Raw genomic sequence first — 25,906 nt, 5'->3', positions numbered from 1 at the left:
CACATCAGAATGATAGCATTTTAAACCTACTTTGCCAAGTATAAAAGAAGCTATAATGAACAAAACTGGGCCACTTCGTCACCACATTCATTTGCTTGAATGTTGTAGGTCCATCCCCTTCTGTCTAGATCCTCCTCTCTTTAGATTGTAAACCCTAATTGTCAGAGATTGTCCCTTTTCTGTATCTGTACAGCAACCAGAACACTGGGCCCATGCTCCCATTGGGAGCCCTAGGATGTTAGCATAATATAAACATTTAATGATGATGATTTGTGTGTTATTTGGGCCCAATTCTGATATTTTCCTGTCTGTCTTTGTTTTTCTTTTCCATGCTTTCCTCGGCATAGCAGATCACTTAGGAATTGAATTCATGGGTAAGTTTTCACTTTTCTTCCTTTTACTTACTAACGGTGATCTCTCTGGGAGCAAGTTCATTACCCATTGAAGCCAGTGGAGAGGCTGTCATTGACTTCAATGGGCTTTGGAGTGGTCACTCAGAGCCAGATTTTTAAGGATATTAATGTACCTACAGGGTTTTTTTAAGCACCTGAGTGCCTAGCGTTCATTGATTTCAATGGTTGTTAGGCTTCTAGATGCTTTTGAAAATCCTTCTAACATCTACTGAAATCCAAGAGTGTTAGGCACTAGAATGCCTTTGAAAATTCAGCTAGGCACCTGAATCCCTTTAAAATCTGGCCCTACGTGTTTACATTTGCAACATGAGTTAGATTTGTTTATTAAATTTTGGATTGTCTCTCAATCTCAGCCTCATGTTCCCCGAGTATTGTGGGGGTTAAAAATTTCCAAGTTCCCATATTTTATTTCTGTGTACTCTACCACAACAAAGTGTGGAAAATAATATTCTGTATCATGGCAACGGAGAATATAATGCTGTATATAAGATTTTAGGCATTGGAAAAGATTCAGTAGTAACATATCTGTCTTGCTGAAAGAGTACTGTAAATGTTAAAATGCTTTTAAATTTGATGTTTTATATAGAATTAATGTTGTAATAAAATGGTAAAATTTAACTGAGGCTGAAACAGGCTATTGATATTTCAGGAAGATAGTCTGAAGAGAAATAATAAGTTAGCTATTAACTTTATCTTTTGGACAAAACCCTTTATTCCAAGTAGGGGGAAATTTTGAATCATGGAAATCACTACACACAGGTTTAGGAACCGAAAGTACATCCTTTTGACTCAGATGCTTAAGCTGTAAGACAGCCACCAGTCTGCGGGAGTGCCGAGTTTACCCAGTCAAAGCCCCACCTGACAGCTGGTGTTCAGCAGATAGCACAGACACTTTCTTTAAGAATCTCAGGCAAATCCTTAGCAGAGTTAGAGAACAAACTCATCATTTGTGCAAGGCATTTTGCCTAAACCAGTAAGCTAAGGTTGCTAAAATCTGAAATGCAAACTTTATACAGTATTCCTTAACTAATCTGTCACTTGCTCAGATTATGCAGCTATGCCTTCAGTTTGTCTTGCTCTATATTCATATTAAAAGTAACATGAAACAAAATATTGTTTTGACATAATCATGCAGAAGCTTTACTTAAAACACATGCATGCATGCACAAACCACACAAAAAAAAACCCAGTCCAGATAGTAGTAAACACAGGATTTGGGGGTTCAGAAGGGCTTTAAGGTAAAATTTGGCCATTGCTTTCACTTTATTTAATTATCTCATGATTTGGAACCTATATCAAGATACATTCCTATTATTTAAAATCAGAAATTTATATAAGCAGTGACAGGAGGTAAGTTAGTTTTTTTTTTTTAAAGAATTTGTTTATATTTTTACATCTACATGTCGGTAATTAATAAAACTCCATATTGATAAACTGACAAAAGAAGGGCCCTGCCCAGCAAATGCTATCTCAGGTGAGCAGCCCTGCTCATGCTACTACTGTCGCTTTCACCTGCATAAGGGTTTGCAGGATCCAGCCACACAAGGGGAAAATGTAACTATTTCAAGACTTCTCAGTTTTTTAAAGCCTTTTAGACACCTTAACCAATTTAGAAGAGACTTTAGCAAAGGTAACTTAGTATTTAATCAGGTCACAGAAAGGCACAATGTGACCCTATAAAAATCAAGAAACTTCGAGTGTTGGATGAAACTCAGGGCTCAGTTCCCTGTTGCACCTGAGCAGAACTAAGGCACAGTAGAGAGTGGGATCTGATAGGCCGATAACTGCAAGTTTAGTCCCAACATAAGTTAAACTACAGGGGGATGGGGTGTTAACTTCAGAAGACCTTCTGTTTGCAGAGAGTCAGGTGTGGTGGAATCTTGCTCTTCCATACCTCATCTGCTACTATCTCCTCACTGACATACCCTCTCCACATCCCCTGCCTCCTCTCCTTGCCCTTGAAACACCTGTCCAATCCTAACCCTTAATCAGGGTGATGGATCACCAACAAGGGGGGTGGTGGTAGAGATGATGTAGGACATAGAGACCCACCTTCTCCAGCTTTTCATAAGGGTGTTTCCAGGGGAAATCTCCAGCTCGTGTGGGCCCACTGTGCTTTGCATAAGCAGTGCTAAGGGAACTTAAAGGACCAGAGAATCCAGCACTCTGTTCTTAATTCATTCCCTCCCAGAGTAACAGATTCCTTGAGCCATATAAGCAAGAAAGCAGGAGTGAAGCATTATATATATGTATACTTATAATATGGTTTACAACTAATGATTATTAATCTATAAAGACTGGTGGTTCAGTTCATTCAAAAATTTGGATGCTTAAGACTCAGTGGAATTAATAGAAGTATCTCCACTGATCAGTGGAGATACATAACTGGACATTGGTCCTTGTGGTGTATTGCACTCATGGGTTCCCAATCCGAGTCTTCTTTGTGTATGTGAGTTCAGGCACTGTGGCTCCTTTAAAATTGGAGTAGTGGGATGCATGACTAGGAACAAGCAAGTGATCTACAAGAAGGAAGATATGAGGTATCCTGCCTGAAGAGGCAGGGACAGTAGGCAGGACACTCAGCAAGAACCAAGCTCTAGTGTGGTCTTTCCATAGTGTACTGGTTACCAAAGGGGAAAAGCATATCCTTTTCCTATACATCCAGCAAAAGCTGCAAAAGACTCACTTGGTTAAGACTTAGTATATTGATCTTATTTGCTTTTGTTTTAGAACTTGCGTTTAAAACTAAAGCTATGTTGGAATATTTATTCTATCTTCCCAGCTTATGAGTTTTCCCACTGGCGTACAAGGTGTTGGAATAGGCCCTAACTGTGTCTAAATCATCCAGATCTTAAACTGGAAATCTCATGAGACAGGTTTTCTCATAAGACTTTGTGATAAATGAAGTGGGGACAGTAGCTCCCTTTTATGGATACCCAGGCATCCAGTAGCTATAAAATCCCTCTTAGTAGCTGTTCTCTAATTATTCTACCTGTAAAGAATTACAAAGTCTCACTCTCTTTTAGGAGCTGTTCTCTAATTGCTCTACCTCTAAAGGGTTAAAAATTCTCACTGCTATGCATAGATAAAAGGAACTGCGTGGGCACCTGGACAGAAGAGCTAATGGGAAGGCTAGAACTTTTTAAACTTGGAAAAAGACTCTCCTTTTGTCTGTCTGTTGTTGTTCATCTGGGGAGAGGTGGACAGGGCAGCAGCCATGCTGTAAGACGCTTAGGCCAGATATGAAAAAATCATCAGTATCATACCTAGAAACTACTCATTTAAAACCCCAGATATGTAAGTAGATCAGGAAATGTCTAGGAAGACTCCAATAGGTTTATCTCTTTTATTTCATTATGGCTTGTGGATTCCTCTGTGCTAACCCCAGGTGCTTTTGTTTTGCTTGTAACCTTCAAACTGGACCTCAAGAAAGCTATTCTTGGTGCTTAATTCTTGTAGTGGCTCTTTTAAAATCTAGCAATAGCCAAAGTTCCCAGATGTATTTTCTTTCATTTTCTTATTAATAAAATTTACCTTTTTTTAGGAACAGAATTGGATTTTTGTGTTTTAGGAGGCTTTGTGCACGTTGTTTAATTAGCTGGTGGCAACAGCTGATTTCCTTTGTTTTTCTTTCTGAGCTCTTCCCTGGTGGGGGGGAGAAAGGGCTTGAGAGTACCCCAAAGGAAGTGCACCTTCCTGGGCTCTCAAAGGGGTTCTGCACTTGAGTGGTGGCAACATCTACCAATCCAAGGTAAAGGAAAAACTCTGACCTTGGGAGTTTAATACAAGCAAGTATTATTTTTTAGAGTCCTTGCGGGCCACCACCTTCTGCACTTGAAGTGCCAGGTTCAGGAATTAGCCTTGACAGACTTAATGTGGTTCCAGTCAGCATAGAACCAGGAACTTCAAAGTGCATGCAAGAAAAGTAAAATATTTTTAGAAAGGTTGCCTATATCTTTATAGTTCTTTGTTTATAAATCAATAAAACAATTTTACAGATCTTTACCATAAATATATAAAATACAGTATTAATAATTATAAAAAGGAACTTTCTATTTTGTTTGCAGTGACGTGTGCTGATACAGAAGTGAAGCGTAAAACCTTGACTCAATCATTCGAAGCTTTTTGTGCATGTTTAACTTCATTACTGGAAGAAGAAACCAATTTAATCAGTGCAATTGGTTCCATTAGTAAAGTTAAACATCTACATAAGTCTTTGCAGCATTCAGGCTTCACTGTAAAATCCTTCCTACATAATCCAAGACACATCATTTCTGGGTATTCTTTGTGTGTATGAGTACAGGCATGTTAGGGACCTAGCTCTTTGATCTTCAACTCCATAGAAAGATTTATTTCTAAAGTTTCTTTGTATTTAAGAGGAAATATTAACACCTCCAGCTGTGTGAACATTTTCACTGCTATAGCAAAACTCTCACACTTGACATCTTCACTGTGATTTAGTAAAAGTGGTGGAGTGTGGGAGGCTGGAAAAGGTGTGATTTTACTTTATTAATATCATTTCATGAGAATTTAGCCAGAAAATCACAAAAATGACACCACATAAAGGACGCCGGGTGAAATTTCTCACTGGGTTACAATTTTGAGAATTTTGAGAACGGTTTAATAATTTTGCCACTAATGTGTCATAAAACGAAATTTGGGATTTGTACATGACATTAATAGTGACCCAAGCAAAAAACCAATAATGAGAGAAGCAACAATAAGCAAGAGCGTGACAGGGAAAGTTGGTTTTCATGAGAAATAAAGATCAAGTCTCATTTTTGGTATTAGCTATTGTATTTTCTAGATGATATTGCCTGTAGAGATATGCTGAACCTTTGAATGGCGGGACTTCAACAATGTTGCTGGCTTCACTTTGCAGGGCTAATATAATTACACATATGTGATGGTATCTTTCCCCAATTTGAACCTTAGAGTCCAAAAGATGGGGTACCAGCATGAATTCCTCTAAGCTCAATTACCAGCTTAGAACCTGTAGTGCTGCCACCAATCAGGAATTCCAGTGCCTGATACACTCTGGTCCCCCCCAAAACCTTCCCTGGGGACCCCCAAGAGCCAGACCCCCTGGATCTTAACACAAGGAAAGTAAACTCTTTCCTTCACCAGTGCCTTTCCCAGGCTTCCCTCAGGGTTACCCTGGAAGATTACTGTGATTCAAACCCCTTGAATCTTAAAACAGGGAGAAATGTTCCTTCCGCCCTCCCCTTCTCCCTCACCCAGAGGCAATACAGATTCAAGCTCTGTGAACCTAAAACAAAGGGATTCCACCCCTCTCCCCTCCCTTCTCTTTCGTCCCTGTTAAGTACAGACTCAATTCCCTTGAGCCTCAACAAGGAAAAAAAATATCATACAGGTCTTAAAAACAAAACTTTTAATAAAAAGAAAAGAGAATAAAGAAAATCACTGTAAATTCAAGATGGAATATTACAAGGTCTTTCAGCTTATAGAAAATGGAGAAAAAAGCCTCCTCCAACAGAAATACAATTTAAAATACTTTCAGCCAAATACACATTAGAATTCTACCAGCCAGATACACATTTGCAAATAAAGGAAAAAACAATCAAAAGACTATAACTGCCTTCCTTACTAAATATTTACTATTCTGAATATATAAGAGACTGTAGCAGGGAGATTGGCAAGACACCTGGTTGCATGTCTAGTCCCTTCCAGGACTCAGAGAGAACAAAGCCAAATCCAAAAACACAAACAAAGGTTTCCCTCCACCAAGGTTTGAAAGTATCTTGTCTCCTGATTGGTCCTCTGGTCAGGTGTTGCAGGTCACTGTTTGTTAACCCTTTACAGGTGAAAGAGACATTAACCTTTAGCTATCTATTTATGACAACATAATTTTAGAATCAAGAGAAATCATTGTTTAAAAATTGTGTAAATGAGGAAAATTATGTTTTACAACCTTGACGTATTCCTTTACATTTTCACAGTAGAAACAAAATTCTGTTCCTGCATGCAAACGTGCAGCTTCTATTAAATTCAGTGGAAGCCATCTGAGCATAAGAGAATAGAGGTTGGCTTTGAAAATGGGCACTTTTGTACTGTAATCAGAAGTAACAGTTTTTGTGAAACTCCAAATGATGATGAAATGTTTTATGTTCCTCTAAAACTTAAAAAGTGGAAGTATGGTCTTGTGACTGAGACACTTGACTGGGTGGGACTCGAGATCTAGATTCATTTCCCAGCTCTGCTATAGACTTCATGTATGGCCTTGGCCAAGTCAAATAATCTCTGTGTGCCTCAGTTCCACATCTGTAAAGCTGGATAATAATATTGCCTTTCTCTTATCGTTTGTCTGGCTTGTCTATTTAGATTGCCAGCTCTTTGGGACAGATGCTGTATCTTACCATGTGTTTGCACAGTGCATAGCACAATGGTGATCTGATCTCAGTTGGGGTCTCTGGCGGTGCTACAGTAATACAAGTATATAGTAATAATCTTCCATATGAGGCTCTCAAAGCACCTAGAAATGGTATTAAATAAATTTCCTAGCACTTCTGCAGGTAGGAGGGCTGGTAAGCAAATATTATCATGGTGAATCAGAAAAAATTTTGATCAAAATATAGTCTGCATGTGTAAATTACATAAAGTGTTCGTGTCGGGGAAGGGTGGGGGTGTTTTTGTTTTGTTTGTTTTTTGGTCAGTAGGATATAAAGTGGTAGATGAATGTTGGTGCTCAGAGAGCAGGTATCATTCACCTAATAATAAACCTAAGAGTAATAAACCTACTGAATAAGGGTGGAATACAGGTATCGTAATCTTATCATTATCACACAATACAAATTTAAAATATGGAAGTGAACCAAAGATTCTTCCACAGGAACAATAGGAGATTGACTGCTAATGGAAACAGACTCATACAGTTGTTTATTCCCACTGTTGGTAATACAATAAGTTACAGTGGTCTACAAAATCAAGATCTTCAGAAAAAACAACATACTGAGCCACAGTAATCTGCATTGGTGATTGTGATGTCCTATATAGGGACTAACAGAGTAGAGCCAAACTAAGGTGTTCATGCTCTTGATCATATTGTACAGGAGAAAAGGACAAAAGGAAACAGCAGTGAATTAAAGAATCCCTGCAGAGGCAAAGAGAAAGCCAACCACTGCTGGAAATGCTGTATGACCACCATAACTAATGTCCCATCGTGCAGAGAAGAAAAATTAAGGACAAAGGATGGAATAGTGGTTGAATGGAGGAACGAATAAGCTGTCACAGGAGCCAATAACCCTTTCAACAGTAAGGCCTTAGCACCTAGTGAGAATACCCACATGTCTAGACTCCTCAACTCTTATTATACCACAGCAGTACGTGATGGGATACAGAGGTAAAATAAAAAGCCTCATACAGGGACAAGAAAAAATCCATTGAACTACTGATGAAAACACAGTTGTTATGCAAGAGTTCTCCTGCTAAGGCTGTTAGGAGCCAAGCTAACATCAACTATATAAATGAAAATTATGAAATAATAACAGAAACCTACCCATGTGTAACTGCAAAATAAATATTGCAGCTGCAGAGGAATGTGCAGCAGTATGTATCTGCAAAACCAATTGGCGACTGGCATTTCTAGTCTGTTATGATTACTCCTGATTTACAGTGGTGTGAAATGTGAATCAGCCCAAGAACCATTTAATTAGGGCCTTGTCCAAAGTAAATGTTCTTCTTTAGGGATGATTCACATTTCACACCACTGTAAATCAGGAGTAAACCCATTTAAGTCAGTGGAGTTACACCACAGTAAAACCAGAGTAGGGCAGAATCAGGTTCTTAATTAATCAGGCATAACAACTCACAGAAATGAACTAAGCAGAGCAACAAACTAAAATAGGCATAAGATACCACTAAAATTATTCTATGTGGATCTTCTTGTCATTGTGAATATGTGTAAAGAATTCCCATTGTTCATATTCTAAGTATTAAAAAAATTGTCCATATCAGAAAAGCTGGTGCTTTCATTTGGTTTCTTCAGCTGACACCTATGTAACAGCTTTCTCTGTTTTCAACTCTTCTGATTGTGACAGTGTGTGACCACTGTTATCATGTGAGTAAGACTTAAGGAATACATGATGTGGTTAGCTAATCTATTCTCTGACCTTGAATTTTATCATCCGCTGTAACAGACACATTTTGATTCACAACGCCAATAAAAACAGGTTGTATTTGCTGATGGGCAGTATCAGCTAAACTAAAAACTGAATATTTTTGCTGTTTTGTGTAAATAAATAAAAGGCAAGATTTACTGGTTTCAGCACAGCTTGCAATCTATACAATTTGTTGGCTGGGCTACACATCTGCGGTGAGGTCTTAAAACAGCAAATAAACAAATAAAAATAAATACCTGGGATAGCATAGAAGGGGACTTTGCTATCATTGAACATTATTGCCCAGGTTTTCTGCTGGTGTAAATTGGCATAGTGTTATTGATTTTAGTGGACTGACATTGATTTACATCAGCTGAGAACCTAGCTGTATGTACTCTAAAGGTATATATTCCAAGTTTAGATTTTCCTGGATTCCACTTTTTACAAATAAGCATATAGATCCATTTTTTATAGTAATTTCTTTAGGGCATGAATTATGTTTGCTTCTCTGTTTGTACAGTGTCTATCACATCAGGGCTTTGATGTTGGTTAGTCCACTGAGAATACAAAAAATATAAATCTTGAATAATTTATTTTATCCACAATTGTGAAGTATAACAATTAACTCTTTTTATGATACAATTGTATTGATTTTACTAAGTTGCCAAAGAACTAGGAAATCAGAATGGGACATGACAGAACAAGTTACAAGTTCCAGGAGAAGGAACTTTTATTGAACCATCAAGGTATGCATCTGTTTAAATTGAATACCCATGTGACAATTTTAAATCTATGCTGCTGGGGTTTACCAGCAGCCAGAATATAAGCATGCAGGTCACATCCTGTCTTCTGTTGCCCAGTTATTTCTTGCAGTGACTCTCAGAATCTCCTAGTCATGAATTCCCCAAAACTGTCTGCCTTGCAGTGTCCAGCCTTCACAATGAACACTCACAGAGGTTAAATCTGCTGCTCTTTTAAGGAGTCAGTACACTACAGCTTATTAACTTAACTGTGGTAAACACACCCTTTCCTTTGAACACAGCATTGAGCTGGTTTATAGTAAAAACAAAATGAGTTTTATTAACACAAGTACACTAGGCAAGTGATACCAGGTAAAAGAAATAAATATAGAAATAATTACAAACAAATAAAAGGAAAACATGCTCCTAAAACTCAAATGTAATCAGCTATCATTCTTGTTGAAGATGATTTCTTTACTTCTCCAGTGTTGATTGTCTGTTCCAGCCAGGATGCACCCTTACAACATCAAAATGTTGGTGTCTTTGATCACTTGAGAGATTGATATCCTAAAGTCTTTCAGCAATTTCTTAAATCTCCAATGTTTATCTTTGAAGTCCTCCTGGGGGCTCAGCTTTGCTTTGCTTGCTGTGTCCTCCAGGGAGCTAACATCTGTCACTTTTGCAGTCTCCTGTGATTTTGCAATGAAAATGATGGTCTTGTAATCTCTGATGCAAATAAATAGTCCATTGTCCAGGTCTCTGGTCACACCTGGCTTGGTTTGCTAGTAAGCCAGAGATATTTGCTTTTCAGTTTGTCTGAAAAAGAAAATACCCATTTCAGCTCCTTCATCTGTTTAGTCTCCAAAAGATAATATCAGAGAGTATCCATAATTTCACCCAAACCACTGTTTCAGACATTTCACAGTGATATTAACAATCAATGTGTTGTTAGCTTTCAAATGACAAGATGACACCCAACTAACTAGGGTGACAGCAATGTGTGAGGTGTATTGAGTGGGTCAGGCCCACTGAGTTTCACTGTACCTATGGCATTGGGGTGCTCTGAGATCACAACCATATTGCTCCTTAAGCCTTCTGCTTCCTTACTCAGTCCCATCCTATTGTATGTTACCCTTACTCATTGTGTCTTTTCTAAAATTAGCCCAGAGGCTCTTTGTTGTAGAGACCATGTCTTTCTATGTGCTTTGTGATATGCCCAGATTTTTATGGGTACTTCAAAATAATAAGAACAAGTAATAGCATGCTGAGGCATGGCATGACTTTGGAATTTTAGCCCAAATGTTCCTAAGGATGGGGTGAGACTTATGTCATTCTCTCCAAAAGCTTCATGCTGAGCAAAATGGCCACTTAGCACCTAGAGAATGAGATTTAAACTGTTGATGGAAGCAGGGGGGTCTTCAAGGACTGTGAGAAACTGGTGTTAGTGTGTATGGGGATGAGGTGAAAGAGAAGCCCCTGTGAGTTGAATGATAAACAACACAGATTGCATCAGGCTAGGTCTACAAAATGCTTAAACTGGTGTTCAGGGCTGACGCCTGATTTGAGGAAAATGTAGTCCTGTGTGTTACTTGCGACCTGTTGTGAGTCTTTTTTTCAGAATTACCCTCTCTATTTGTCTATGTGTTGTTTTTCCAGTTTGTTTTCATTTTTCCAACAAATTATTTTCAATTACCTTAAAGTGCTTGTGAAGAACAAGAAAGGGATTTACACTGTATTTAGTGTAGGTGGATTATGATCATATATAGCAACTATTTCCCCTATTGACTATTTTACCATTAAAACTTTCGCGATTACATGGGCAAAATTATTCTAATACATTTAATTTACCTTGATGACCTTCCTCTCCCACTTCTGCTGTGACAATATATTCATCTTTCTTCAGGAGAAAAACTCTGTGTGGGTGTGGTTGTTCCTTCCTTCCACCCCCGACATATATATATTTCTGTCATGGTAAAATTTCAGGAAATACAGAAAGTTTGTATATATATATAAAAGCCAAAGTTTGTTAGTTTTGGTGTTTGCAAAAGGGGTATAAGTCCAGAAATGTACATCAATATGGCTTCATTAATGCTGCATATAGCCCTTACTATTGTATCATTTTCCATGGGAAAAATGAGAGAGTGTAGGGGTGGGCAGAGGGAGGGAGCATGGGGGTCTGTATTGAGAACAACTTATTGTCTATGGATTAGGAAGAAATTTTTGTGGGGCATTAAACAGTTGGATAATTCATATAAAGTTCCAACTAAGTGTTTTCACGTTCCTCCTACTCCAAATCTCTTGGCTGTTGTGCCCGACGCTGTGCATTAGAACACACAATCTCCCATGTTGTCACATCCAGATAAAAAGGATTATGTACATCTGAGCCCAGATTGTGTGGGAAGTACACAACCGATAATGCATGCCTAATGTGTGTACACAGTTTATGTGATTGTGTAATTATATGCCAAATATGTATACATTTTGTGGGTATTTTTTGTTTTGGGCTCAGGCGTGTGTGCCCCTTGGGCTTCTGCGTGGCTGGTACATCTCAGTGTTGAACACTGTTTATCTCAAAATCGAGATAATTCGATTCTATGAACAGTGAATGCACCATTGTGCATTTAAATGTGACCTTTTAAGCAGAAACAAGGTGATGAGGTAATATCTTCTATGATACCTCACCCACCTTATCTCTCTAATATGCTCGGACCAGGGCTGGCTCTAGCCATTTTGCCACCCCAAGCACGGCGGCACGCCGCGGGGGGGCGCTTTGCCGCTCACCAGTCCCGCGGGACCAGTGGACCCTCCGCAGGCACGCCGGCGGGAGGTCCACTGGAGTCGCCTGCCGTCCTCCCAGCAACCGGCAGAGCTCTCCCAGTGGCATACCGCCCCAAGCACGCGCTTGACGCGCTGGGACCTGGAGCCAGCCCTGGCTCGGACCAGCACAGCTACAACAATCTTTAATGCAGTGAGTTTCACAACCTGCACTTTGAATGGGATCTTTAGGTAAATAATTGATTTAGCCTGAGAAATTGCTGACACTGACAGACACCACAAGGCAATATTGATGCCATCAGATGGCTTATTATCGGAAGGTTCTACTCCAAGCTTTGCAAACAGTATGTGAAAGGTAGCTCATATATTTCGAGAATCACTGTAAAATGGCCAGCAGGAAAGAGGCTGAATCCTCTTACCAAACCGGATGGCATGGCAGAAGTAGAACTGTTCTTGGATAGACTATCTGGCTTTTCTATTAATTGATACCAGCGGCCTGGGAAGAAGCCTTGGAGATGGTAAGTACAGCACATTCCACACGTGAATCCAGAGCTCATTGTTACTCTAGTTACTTATTTCTTGTTTCACTTTGTTCTAGCTGTAAATTTGCCCCTTACCATGCACTGAAGTATTTCCTACAGGAAGTCGTTATCCTGAACACCAAAGTTCTGTCAAATTTGTGTAAGTATGAGGGTGCTGGTGCCACTTTGCCCCTTCTCCCAATCACAGGTGCCATAGTGCTGGCAATTGCATCCAGCAAACTATACCAACATGGTGGGTGATCATGCCTGGGAGCATCTACCTACAATACAATGGTAAGTACCACAATAAATGTTCCCATGACACTGGTGCATTTGTAATATATGTAAGAATATGTAATACTACTGATGTTTCTGAAAGTAAATTGAATCTTTCTGTGTCCTCTATGTCTAGAATGAGTAAAGAGGCTGTTCCTCCACTAGTTACTGGAAGAGGAAGAGAAGGGTAAGCAGTGTGAAAATATTGCCAATGCACTGTAGATGCCTTTGCATTATTACTTTTATGTACCCTTTCTTTTCTTTTTCAGGATCAGCTGGATATGACAAGATGGAAAAAGCGCTGAGTGGTAGCTGCTGCTGCTGCTTGTTTTTAATACAGTAATTTGCACATGCATTCTGTAGTTGTGTTTCATGATACCCTTCTCCTGCACCTTGAATGTGTCTTCATCTGTGGTTTTGAAACTAATCTGATCTAGGCTGGAGGCTATTGTTATTCTATAACCATTGAATGGTTTCATGACATCAGCCTTTGCCTCTGATTAGAAACAAGTGAGTGATGGTACTACAGTTTCCCATGTAATATACAAATTAGTCATGCTAAGCATCAGCCCAGGGGAAAAAAATATGGTATATGCAGAATACTTAACCAAAGCTTTAGTAATGATGTTGTCAGCATCACAGCCTTCCTGCATGTTCAGATTATGGAAGTGTGTTTGTGTTCTATAATGTAAATCTTCTCATCTTTGTTACGTGTCATTTATGACAATCAGGAATTTTCCTCAAAACGTATGGATACAGCATTTTACAGGTATCATTTGGTGAAGTCGATATACTTTGTTCTTTTTGGCCATAGCTGTTAAATCAGAAATCCCTTCACTCTTAGATTATTTTTATGTTGCCTCCCAATATCGTCTCATGCATTTTTTTCTTGACCAGGCGTAAGGTGATGTTCTCCATATCTTCTTTTGATCGATTCTTTGGGTTTGAATACTTTGGTTAGATGATGTGAAGGCATTTTGTCATTAGTTTTGCTACAAATTATTAATAGTCTTATCAGCTCTACTGGTGATTATAAAGTAAAAATAAAAAAAAAATGTGGAGCCAGAAAATAATACCAGTTTGAAGGCTCCTCTTCCCGCAAGAGTTAATCAAATTATATATAAAATACTTTCAGCATCTGTGACAATATGATACAATCCAAATAATCTTTTAAGGGGTCAGAGACAGGGGGGTTATGAACAAAATCCATTAAAGAACAGAATCCATTGCCAGAGGAAAAGAAAGGGATAAGAAAAACAAATGAAGGAGAAGGGTCCCTTTGTGATTTATGATACTGTATATCAGCACAATACCTATAGCATTACTAATTGATTAGTAATTAGTAATTTTGGTTCCAAAAACACTTGCTTCTCTGTTCCATTGTAGAGCACTGTGCCAGATCCAAAGCTCACAGAAGTCAATGGGAAATTTTTCACAATACAGTTTGGATCAGTCCAGTAGGGGCTGATCCATCTCTCATTGAAACGAATGGAAGACCTTCCATTGACTCTAATAGACATTAGATCAGGCTTCACACTACTTAAAACTGGGAAATTGTTATAGAGCAGAGTAACTCTGACACATCCTCACTTGTATAGGATGCTAGTGGTAATGTACAAATGTGCACAAGCCAGGCAGCCACTTCCCACCTTATTGTAACTTCCTCTCCTTTCTATTCCCTGGCCAGCCTTCCTCAATTTGTCTTGTCTTTTCTATGCTCATATGTCCTCTCCTACAGTTTTGTAAGTCTATTTATCAGCTGGGGTAATTTTATTATTGAAACTGTGAGTATGAACTATTAGTAGAGTAACTGGAAATTGTTCCTAAATAACAAAACTATTCTAGCTCTCTTTAATGTAGAGAGAGAGAGAGACACACACACACACACACATTTGGAAGTGTTGCTCATTTTAGTTATAATGGCTCCTCTTGTCACCACAAATGATACACTATTTGAAAAACTGGAGTTTCAATTTGAGTTAGATTGTTGGGTTCATAAAATATGGATGCTTGGAAAATGAATACAGCAATGTTATCTGATTTAATCAGCTTTAGAAAAACAAAAGTGCATTTTAGTTACTATAAAATGCAGTGGCATGGGATATTAATGAAATTATAAGCTTCATCTTTTTCCCGTGAGCTACCCTTTAGTTTGCCCATTATTTTCATTTAGCTAACTTAAGTTTTAAATGTGATTTTGCAACACTGGATGTTTGTTTCTGACAGGAGAAGGTAAGCCTGGCTAGTTTAGTTGGTAGCGCATCAGGCTTTTAATTTGGGGGGTCTCGGGTTCAAGTCACTGGTCAGCCAAAAAGGCAGTTCTCCCTGTAATATCCCCCAAGATCTTCAGAAGGCATCTCTTGAGGACTCTCCTTGACTTCAGCTTCTCCGTCTAGAGAAGTTGTGGAATCTCTATCTCTGGAAATATTTAAGAGTAGGTTAGATAAATGTCTATCAGAGATGGTCTAGACAGTATTTGGTCCTGCCATGAGGGCAGGGTACTGGACTCGATGACCTCTCGAGGTCCCTTCCAGTCCTAGAATCTATGAATCTATGAAATTTAGACCCGTCTCTTGTATTCAGATTTAAGAGAAAAAAATTGTGCTTTCTTGAGTCTGTAGAAAGGGTTCAGCCTTTCCATACGCAACATGTGATGTCTCTGTGTTGAGTTTTTCTGCATGTTACAAAGACAACGTAAGGACTTTTCAGGATCAAGGAGGTCTATACTTGTTAACACTTAGGGTGGGATTCTCTGGCACATTAAGTCCACCACATAGTGCTCAAACAGTGCAAAGGAGACATGAAGTGGTCAGAAATGAGAGAATTCCCCATCCATTGTTACTCCAGTAGAGAATTAGGCATTTAGTCACTAAGGGATCCTGTTCCAGTGGTGTAGATTAGAGCTGTTCCTAACCATCTGTACATAATGTCTGAACCAGACAGCATCAACTTTTCACTTGGACATGGATAAAAATCTATCCCTGAATTGCAAATGCTGTTGATTTTATTTATGGGCAATTATTTTAGACCTGCTTCTGCTTCTCATGGAGTCAGTGGTAAAATTCCTGTTCAGCCCTTAAGGTTTTATAAGTCTGAAGAAGAGGAGAATCTACCCTTTATTTATTCTATGATAATGAACATATTGCTGCTAGTCAATAAATGTTGCATGATGAATTTGTGGATACCTGTATTAATGTTGGTTAGAGTGTTAGCATGTGCATTACCTTTACAATATGCAGAAAAATCCACTACACATGTATCGTTGTCTATGTCAATAAAGTCAGTTGAACTCTATGCAGGGATAAGGTTCTGCATGTGTGCATCCCTTTGTAGCACTGGAGTTTTAATTAACATCAACTATTTGGGTTTTTTGCTCATTTTTGCCCTTTGTGTGAAAGGCTTTTGTAATGCCTTCCACTGTCCTCCTGGCCAGGTCAGTTGTTGGGGAGATGTTGTGGCAGCCCACCCTGTGTGTTAGTGTTAACTACTATACTGATTGGGTATATAGACAAATAGTTCCAGGTTCCCGTCTGTACCCAGTTGCCTCCATAAATAATCCCCTTTTTACCACTCCAGTTGAGCACTGTCTTTCTAGATCCTAGATATATTGAAGTCAGTGACAAAACTCCCACTGATTTCAGTAGAGACAAGATTTCACTGTATATCTTTGATATTTATATGTATTTTTAAGTGTGATGGTATATGGGACTAGTTGGTTACAGGTACCTTCTCCGCCTCCCATAGTACTTTTTCAGGTGATTTCTGATGTTGATTCCCAAAAGGAGAAACACTCGTTTTAGCTCTGTAATATTATTTGTATTTCTTAAATGTTGACATTTAGTAATGGATGTTGCTATATAGACCATTCACACATCCCATAAGGGTTAATTTGGCTGCCATCCACATACTTTGTGTGTAGTAATGGAGCTTAAAACAAGATCTTGACGGAATTTACTTGATAACTCCTGAAGCGCACACAGTTAGTATATCTATCACGACTGTTCTAAAGCAGTGATGGGTTTACAGAGAGAAAAGCCCTGCTAGTTTACTGAATAGTACATAAATATTACATTCTACTTTTCATTTTACTTGATTCTTATTCATTGTCAATACTGATTTTATGGCTGTATGAGACTAAAAAGGAATCTGCTGAAAAATTTAATATAATATAGTGTGTCCTGCCATACTTTTTTCAGAAGAGACTGTGTATCATGCTGAACTGTGCCTGATGTCTGATAGTTTTGTGATGATAAATAAGAACTCATATGACAATATGAAACTCACTTTCACTCATGGCCTAAGCCAATGTTTCAACCTAACTTCACAGGATAAACCTGTCTTGTAAACCCATTGTAGCCACTCCATAAAATGAGTGCATTTATCAATGAATTGTAGTATATGCTTTGTGAAAATGTGGCATGGCTTATATTAAACATCTCTCCTTGAACGTCTTAGTACACCATCTGAGTCTTTAAATATGCCTTCTACTAACTAAACTATTTTATGCTATTCCTTCTTTCTTATATCTTACAACTCATCACATTCATGGTTGTCCCACTGATTTTTTTTTCTATTTTATTTCTCTATTGCATATTTTCTAATTTTGGTATCTTCTGCATCTGAATCCTTTTCTCATCATCACAAATCAATTAGGTACAAAGAAGGCTCCCTGTCTATCACGCTGTTTGCTGGCAAGGCAATCTTGTATTTCTGTCACTTAACTTTTTTACCAGAATAGATTCTTGACCTATCGCTCAGTCCTCAACCAGTCGTCTGCTTTTTATCTAGTCCTTATGCTTAGACTTATCCAGAGTGGATGGCCCTATTGGGAGTTAAAACTCCAGTCAGCATAGCTCTCTGGATCATTGGAACATGGACCTTCCCACCACAGGAGGATGAAATCCCCAGGGAAGGTTTGGTATCTTGGGGCTACATTGATATATTTTTTTCTTTTTATTGTCATGTTTATGTGTGTGTATACACATATATAAAATATACACACATACAGTAATAGAGTAGAAAAGCTGCTCCATTTTTAAAATGGAAGCTGTTTGTCCAATTTTATTGAAGTGACATGTAGGACCCATTGGGATCCAAGGACCAAGCACAAAGTTATCCATAGGTATCCTGTGAGGAAGTGACATGGGGACAGAATCTATGTGGCAGTTTTCTGAATGGGACATATCCTATTTGGGATATAATTCCCAATGTTTGTGAAATTGCCCTAGAATCCAGTGAGGACTGATGGGACAATCTGAAAAGGGGTATAATGTTATGGTAAAGGGGTTAATGAACTGCATGTTATGAATTACTAGTATGAAACACTCTGTAGAAAGAGTTAAGTTGAGGGTACAAAAGGATCCCATGAGACTCAGTAAACCAACCACATCCACGTGTTTGTTAAGGGGATTGTTTGAGTTAAGTACTCTCTGGTACCTGGATGGAGACTAGTGGAGGAGCTAATGCCACTAGACACGGGGTATAGTCAAATCTGTCTGAAATTCCTTTCTGTTGCAAAGCAGCTGCACAAAAGTAGAGTTAATACCAAGGCCTGCCTCAATTAGTCTGTTCAGGGTTTTAGAATCTTGCTTTCCATGCTATAAGGGCAGTGACTTGGGTTCTAGGTGAAAAGTACAGGGCATGGGCGGTGAGAAAAACTGTGTGCTAAAAGCAAAGGGACTGAGATCAAGGATGAAAGAGAAAGAAAGTTGTTTCTGCCAACAGATCTGAAGAAGAATTCTGTGTAAACTCAAAAGCTTGTCTCTTACCAACAAAAGTTGGCCCAATAAAAGACCTCACCCACCTCTCTCTAAGATCCTGAGATTGACATGGCTGCAACAACACTGCATATAACGGGACTTTACTCAGCTTTGTCCTAGCTGGAGTATCTGCAGATGGAATTATCAAGATCAGGATAAGCAGGAACTGTGTGCATTTTGTAAATAAATACATTACCCTAAAAATATCTTAAGTTGGGTTTGCCACCAATTTCTCTTCCAGTTGGAAACCAATAATGATGCCCAAAAGTGATACCACTTAGCAAAGAGCAACTATACATATAGTTGTAGATGAGTAAAATATGTATTTCCCTCTGTAGAACTCATTGTTGCTTTCACTTTTGGATCATTTTAGCAGAACTCTTTTTAAAATATGATATCCAGGGGAAAGATATCCTATGAATCAATTATGTCCTTGAGTAATATATATTCTGGTTAATTGAATACAGAGAATACACAGTACTCATACTATTGAAAAATACTGAGGAAGACTGTTTTGGCTTTTCCCGTAGCTTTTGGCACTAAATCCTACCTGACTCTCTCGGCTTTATATGACAATAGGTTGTAGCACTGTTAAAGTCTGTTTAGCTACATGATGTAATAAAGCTGAAACTTTTTACAAGTTTCATATATTTAGAGTAAGCTGTTAGGACTGTTTTATACATGCTGCACAAATTTAGTCCCTGGTCCTATAAAGACTTATGTGCATGTTTAGACATTTAGGGCTCCATACTGCAAAGTGTTTAGCACTCTATCCCTAATCAAGTGAAGCATCTGAGCATGTGCTTAACTTTAAGCACATGAGGTATTAAAGAGTTTCATTGACTTCTGAAGTGTGCTTAAAATTAAGCATGCTAGTTTGTGGACAGAGTGTTCAGCACCTTGCAGGATCAAACCTCTGTGTGGCCCCTACTCACATATACAAGTTTACAGGATTGGAGCCTTATTTTGCAACCATATTATAGATCTTTATAAACTAAAAATGTTCTAAAATATATTTTCCAACTCTTTTGTAAACTGAAGGCTCTGGAATAGTTTATCCTCCTCCCCAACCCCCCAATTAAGTATGTTAATAAAAATTCATGAAACTAGAATTCCAAAGGAAATCACATGTTGCTTTTCTCATAAATACATTCAATGACATGATATTACTAAAGTCTCTCATACTTCATTCTTTATGGCATCAGGGGTATACGCTATCCATCAACTGCTTTATCCTTTTGTCATCTTTATTGCTTGCTCAATCTCCTCTCTTTGTTACTTTCATTTCCTCCTTCATTCTTTTGCTCATGGTGTTCCAAAAATATTAATGGTTGTGTTGATAGTCTAGATGTGCTGATAGAGATGCCTGTGAAGTCTTCTGCTGTTCAAATGATGTTATCTCTTGCTGTCATTACTTTCCCGTTATTGTTCTTGAGGGAACATCTTTTTAGATATTTACTTCCCTGTATGGTTTCCCTTTTATTTTTCATTGCTTTGCACAGCTCTGCGTATCCAGCCATTTCTTATTCATTGCTCACATTGGTATCATCCTTGCTTTCTCTGTCAGTCTTTTTCTAATCTTACCAGAAATCCTAGTACTTATATCCCCTGCTTATTAATAAGTGCAAGTGGTAGCACCTTGCATCAATTATTGGAACTTCTTTGTTTTATTTCTTTTATGTTAGAACACATAACCTGTTATATAGTCCAATAATGCATTCTAGTCTTCCAGCATTTTTCAGATTTATTTCTGCTGGTCTCTTCTTCGTATGTTTTTTCTGTCTCCAGCAGGATGACCCAACCCAATATGGTCATTCCTGATTTTGATCTTCTTGAAATGAGTGCATTGAGCTACGTACTTTATACAGGACTTGTTAGAATAAAATCAAACTCAGTTTTCGTTTCACTCACTTTATTTTCTCTGTATATCCTTGAATTCCTGTAAAATCTGTTTGGAGTGCTGTATGGTCCATCATGCTGACATTATTCATTTGCAGCATGCAAACCTCTTTCCTCTAATATCTAACTCTGCATCCAAGATGGTTTCTATTTGTTTATTGTCCTTTTAATGTGCATTGGCACTGTAGCTTTCAAAACACTTTTCTCTTGCTTTACACCAGTTGTTCTTTTAGTTTTTTCATCAAATGCTTCTTTCCAGTTCTTCTCTGTGACTGTCTTAAGCCTTGATTCTGAAAAGACATATGGATGTCAGAAATTAGTAGTGTCATTTACTTAAATGGGACTACTCATGTGCACAAGTGTTTGCGGGGTTAGGGTCATTTGTATGGAAATCTGAAATAATTTCAAATTATATATTTGGATGTTTGCTATGTATCTGTAATTTATTATTTCTGTAAATATATATACTCATACTCAGACCTCTGCCTATCTATAGTGCTTTTACCCTTGACTTTTGAAAATGTGCTCACTTAATTTCTGATGTCCTGCCATAACTGTACTAGTCCTGATTTATTTCCATTGTTATGCTACAAAAAGAGATTGTGATATAGTATATTGCTAAAATAAAGTTGCCTCTGCAGTCTCCAATATATCCAAAACCACAGTATTTTTTTTATAAACTTTAATCAAAAGTGGGTTTCTAAAATGAATGGACTATACTTTTTAGTTAGTTCATAACAGAAAAGTTTAGAAAGCTTCCCTACTTCTGACATCTTTATTTACACAGTATAGCACTAATGTAAGGGGTTTTCTATCCATTGCCTGATTTCATGCTAAGTGTTAAATTCTGCAGTTAGAGGCAGAACTCAAGAGAACCTGTGAACATTTCTTCAAGGGCAGAATTCAGTTCTGAATCGGGAAAGTAAGACAGGCTTAAGATAAATACATCAACGAGCACTATAATTGTCACAAATAAGTAATGAAGTAAGTAGGGCTGTCAAGTGATAAAAAAATTAATCTCAATTAATCATGCAATTAATCACACTGTTAAATAATAATAGAATATTAGTTTTGATTACAAATGTTTGCACTGTAAAAAACAAAATAAATAGTATTTTTCAATTCATCTAATACAAATACTGTAATGAAATCTCTTTATGATGAAAGTTAAACTTACAAATATAGAATTAGGTGCAAAAATATTGCATTCAAAAATAAAACAATGTAAAATTTTAGAGCTTGCAAATCCACTCAGTCCTACTCCTTGTTCAGCCAATTGATCAAATAAACAAATTTGTTTATGTTTGCAGGAGATAATGCTGCCCGCTTCTTGTTTACAGTCACCTGAAAGTGAGCACAGGCACTATTATAGCCAGCACTATTATAGCCAGAGTCGCAAAATATTTACATGCCAGATGCGCATGCTAGAACCACCATTCCAGGGGACATGCATCTATGTTGATGATGGGTTCTTCTTGAAAACCATCCAAAACAGTGCGGACCAACCCATGTTCATTTTCATTATCTGAGTCAGATGCCACCGGCAGAAAGTTGATTTTCTTTTTTGGTGGTTCAGGTTCTGTAGTTTCCGCATCTGAGTGTTGCTCTTTTAAGACTTCTGAAAATATGCTCCCTACCTCGTCCCTATCAGATTTTGGAAGGCACTTCAATCTTGGGTTGAGTGCTGTATCTATCTTTACAAATCTCACATTGGTATCTTCTTTGCATTTTGTCAAATCTGCAGTGAAAGTGTTCTTAAAACGAACAACAACTGTGGTGGGTCCATCCGAGACTACCGTAACATGAAATATATGGCAGAATATGGGTAAAACAAAGCAGGGGATGTACAATTCTCCCCCAAGAAGTTCAGTCACAAATTTAATTAACGCATTATTTTTTTAATGAGCATCATCAGCATGGAAGCATGTCCTCTGGAATGGTGGCCAAAGCATGAAGGGGCATACGAATGTTGGACATATCTGTCACATAAATACCTTGCAATTCTGGCTAAAACAGTGCTATGCAAATGCCTGTTCTCACTTTCTGGTGACACTGTAAATAAGAAGAGGGCAGCATTATCTCCTGTAAATGTAAACAAGTTTGTTTGTCTTAGCAATTGTCTGAACAAGAAGTAGGACTGAGTGGACTTGTAGCCTCTGAAATTTTACATTGTTTTGTTTTTGAGTGCAGTTATGTAACAAAAAAAAATCAACATTTGTAAGTTGCACTTTCAGAACAAAGAGATTGCACTGCAGTACTTGTATGAAGTGAATAGAAAATATTTGTAACTAAAATATACACTTTGATTTCAGTTACAATACAGAATACAAGGTACATATGAAAATGTAGAAAAACATCCAAAATATTTAACACATTTCAATTGGTAGTCTCTTATTTAACAGTGCGATTAAAGATGCGATTAATCACAATTAATTTTTTTGAGTTATTGGCATGAGTTAACAGCCCTAGAATTAAGTTAAGAATCTTGATTGGCAATTAACTGAATTAATTCATTTAAAACCCAGTATAGGACAGCTAACAGCACTCATTCAGAAAATTGCTGAAAATGAGGGGATTAATAGGGAACTAACAGATCTTCCAGATGACTAAATTCAAGACTGTGCAATATGTAAAAATCTAGGAAGATAGCTGTAAGGCTAATGTATTATTTGATTAGAGGTAAATTTGTTAAAATAAATTATAAATAGAATCTCTTCATCTGACCTCTCAAAGAACCTTAGTGACAGTTCTAGACCATTTGGAGCTTGTTTATCAAATAGGCCATGAACTGACAAAGTACTTAAGCAAATGCCTACCTTTGAGGTAGTCAGATGGGTGCTTACAAGTTAGGTACATGCCTGGGTACTATGCTAAATCAGGGCCATAATCATGAAGATGGATAAACATTTAAGAAACAATTTAAAAAATGTATCTGGGACCATATAAATGCAATGCACTCGGGTCTCAGTATTGCTAAGAGATAGCAGTGAAAATCTATTTGACATTGGATGGTTGTCCCTCATAAACAGACATACTCACCACCTCCATTTGAACATTCACTCAAATTAAAAGACCTGCTTTGTACAGTACATTCCAAATCTCTGAAATCTAGTGATTTTTAATAAATGCTTTAAGAAACAAGTAAAATGACTTCTTAGACAGTAATGCTGTACTCATCATTCAAGAGCTTTATTTACAAATTTACAAAACCAATATTGTGCCCTAGTATTTCTGAGGTTTATTTTGCCCAAGATATTTTATGATATCATTTTTTTAGACTAAGGTGCATCTATTCCATTCATATGGTGACAGTGAAGAAGCAACTCAATAAATCCAAGTGAAGTTAATAGACTTCCTTTTCTTCTGCTGTTGCTATGACAACCCTATCAGCTAAAGGAAGAAAATACTAATGATGTCCCTTTAGGGACATCTTTTCCTTTGCGTCCTCATTTTACAGATTGGCCAAACTTCCTTTTAAAATACTTTTAAACAGTGAATCATTTAAAATGAATATTTAAGATGCCATGTGATGTATTATTAATTATGATCATATTATTATGCTTTCCAAACATAAAAGAGAGAATGGTCCCGGTCCCAAAAAATGTACAACCTGAAAAAAAAATACAATGTGATAGAGGAACATAGTTAAACTGGTAAAATAGTGAAGACAATAATGAAACTGAATTCATTATCGTATGTACCCATGATTTTGGCATGAATGTCTGATTAGCATCTAATGGACATCATGGGTTTTCAGGAAGGATTTGAATACAGAGAGAGTAGTGGTTGAGGACTAGCTCAGGAAAGCATGTTCTAGTCCTTGTGGCACAGAAGAAAGAATGGAGGAAGAACAAGGGGACACGCTGAAAGTACAAGAGACAAGGGTGGATGGGTGCAAAAGAGTTGTAAAGAGCCTTGAAGTTGAGGAAAAGAACCTTGACTTTGATGTGGTGTAGGAGCTGGAATCAGAAGAGAGATTCAAATATGAAGGTGAGTCAGTAGTCCGCAAAAGAAGATGATCCTGATAGTTGTTTTGAATAGACTGGACGGAAGCATTATGTGGGTCACTGAAGCGAGACGTGGAAAATGCAATAAAGATAATGAGAACATAGACAAGGATGTGAGCTACAGAGAAAGAGAGCGAAGGATTGATGTTGGAAATTACTTGAAGGAAGAAGCAGCAGGTTTTAGATGTAGTTTGGATGTGTAGGGCCAGGGCAAGGAAAGAATTCTAGGATTACCTGGCTATGGGCCTGGATGACAGAGAAGAATGTGATGCTATGACAGAGTATGAGGAGAGTGGAGAGAGTCTGGGAAGGCACTTGTAATAGGTAAGCTTGTAACAATGAATAAGAGCTCTCTTAAGTCTGCAGACAGTACAAAAGCAGGTATTTTAAAACTAAGACTATCTTGTAACAGAACTCAAGATGATATTTGCTGCTGAGAAAAACTGCATTAAAAAACTAAGTGCTTGAATAGGTTTATATTTATGCTGTGAATTGAATTAATAACTTGTATCATTTCCCAAACAAATACTCATGGAAATCAGTGGGCAAGATGATGATCTCCATCAGCTGCTGTCTTACTTGCATGACAATTCAGTTTTTGAGTTTGGAATTTGTAACACATGTAAGACAGCACAGTATGTGGATAACTGGGCAGCTAATTGAAAGGCTGGAAGGATAATGCAGCTTTCAGGGAATGATCAAGATTAATAAGTAAGATCAAGGAAGGATAAAAAAAACCTGTAGGGAGTGAAGTAAGTTTTGAGGTCACACTTTATACTAAGGATACATTTATAAATATTTTAAAGGTTAATCAATGAATCAATCAATAGATATTTTAATAAATAGTTAATAAATTGCTGGATTGTTGACCAGTAAGTCAGTAGATTGGTTACAACTATCTAAAGCATCTTCTATTGGTGTGCTTATAACACATAACACTCCTGTCTATAACATCTATTAATAATTTATTAACTCCGTATACACTATTCATAAATGTATACTTAATAATAGATGTGACTCAGTTGGGGTTATATTTTTGTTGTTATTTTCTATTTCCTTTTCCCACTCCCAACAGTATTTTAATTTTCTGAAAAAAAATCTGCTGAAAATTCCCAGTGAAAATATCAAATAAGGTTTTATGAAAAGAAACACACAACATGTACTCCGTGATTCAGTTCATTAGTGCATTTACTCCAGAAACATAAACAGATACATGCACATTGTCTGAAATACAATACTGGCAACATTGTAAATAAAACATAAAAGCAGAATGATAGAACTGATAAACTTCTACCAACATATTTGATTTTGCAGCACCTTGCTTATTACAAAGATTCTACTAAGCAAATCCAAATTTGCTCAAAATGGGTCTGATTGATCCTGAGCTGTATGGAAAGGG

The 25,906-nt window shown here is 37.6% G+C and overlaps 1 protein-coding gene across 2 annotated transcripts in view; it reads left to right on the top strand.

Moving 5' to 3' along the window:
* Positions 1 to 25,906, top strand: part of NRG3 (neuregulin 3) — a 935,584-nt gene that overhangs the window by 812,029 nt on the left and 97,649 nt on the right. Inside the window, exon 4 of one of the 2 annotated variants that reach the window (XM_030570053.1) lies at positions 351 to 374. In XM_030570053.1, coding sequence (XP_030425913.1) covers positions 351 to 374 — 24 coding nt within the window. Of the gene's footprint in view, positions 1 to 347; positions 375 to 25,906 lie in introns of both variants that reach the window. The other variant, XM_030570052.1, reaches the window with a different exon arrangement.

Source organism: Gopherus evgoodei, chromosome 7, assembly GCF_007399415.2.
Source record: "Gopherus evgoodei ecotype Sinaloan lineage chromosome 7, rGopEvg1_v1.p, whole genome shotgun sequence".
Taxonomy (NCBI): domain Eukaryota; kingdom Metazoa; phylum Chordata; order Testudines; family Testudinidae; genus Gopherus; species Gopherus evgoodei.
Note: the sequence above shows the minus strand (reverse complement) of the source record. Positions and strands in the feature narration are given on the sequence as shown.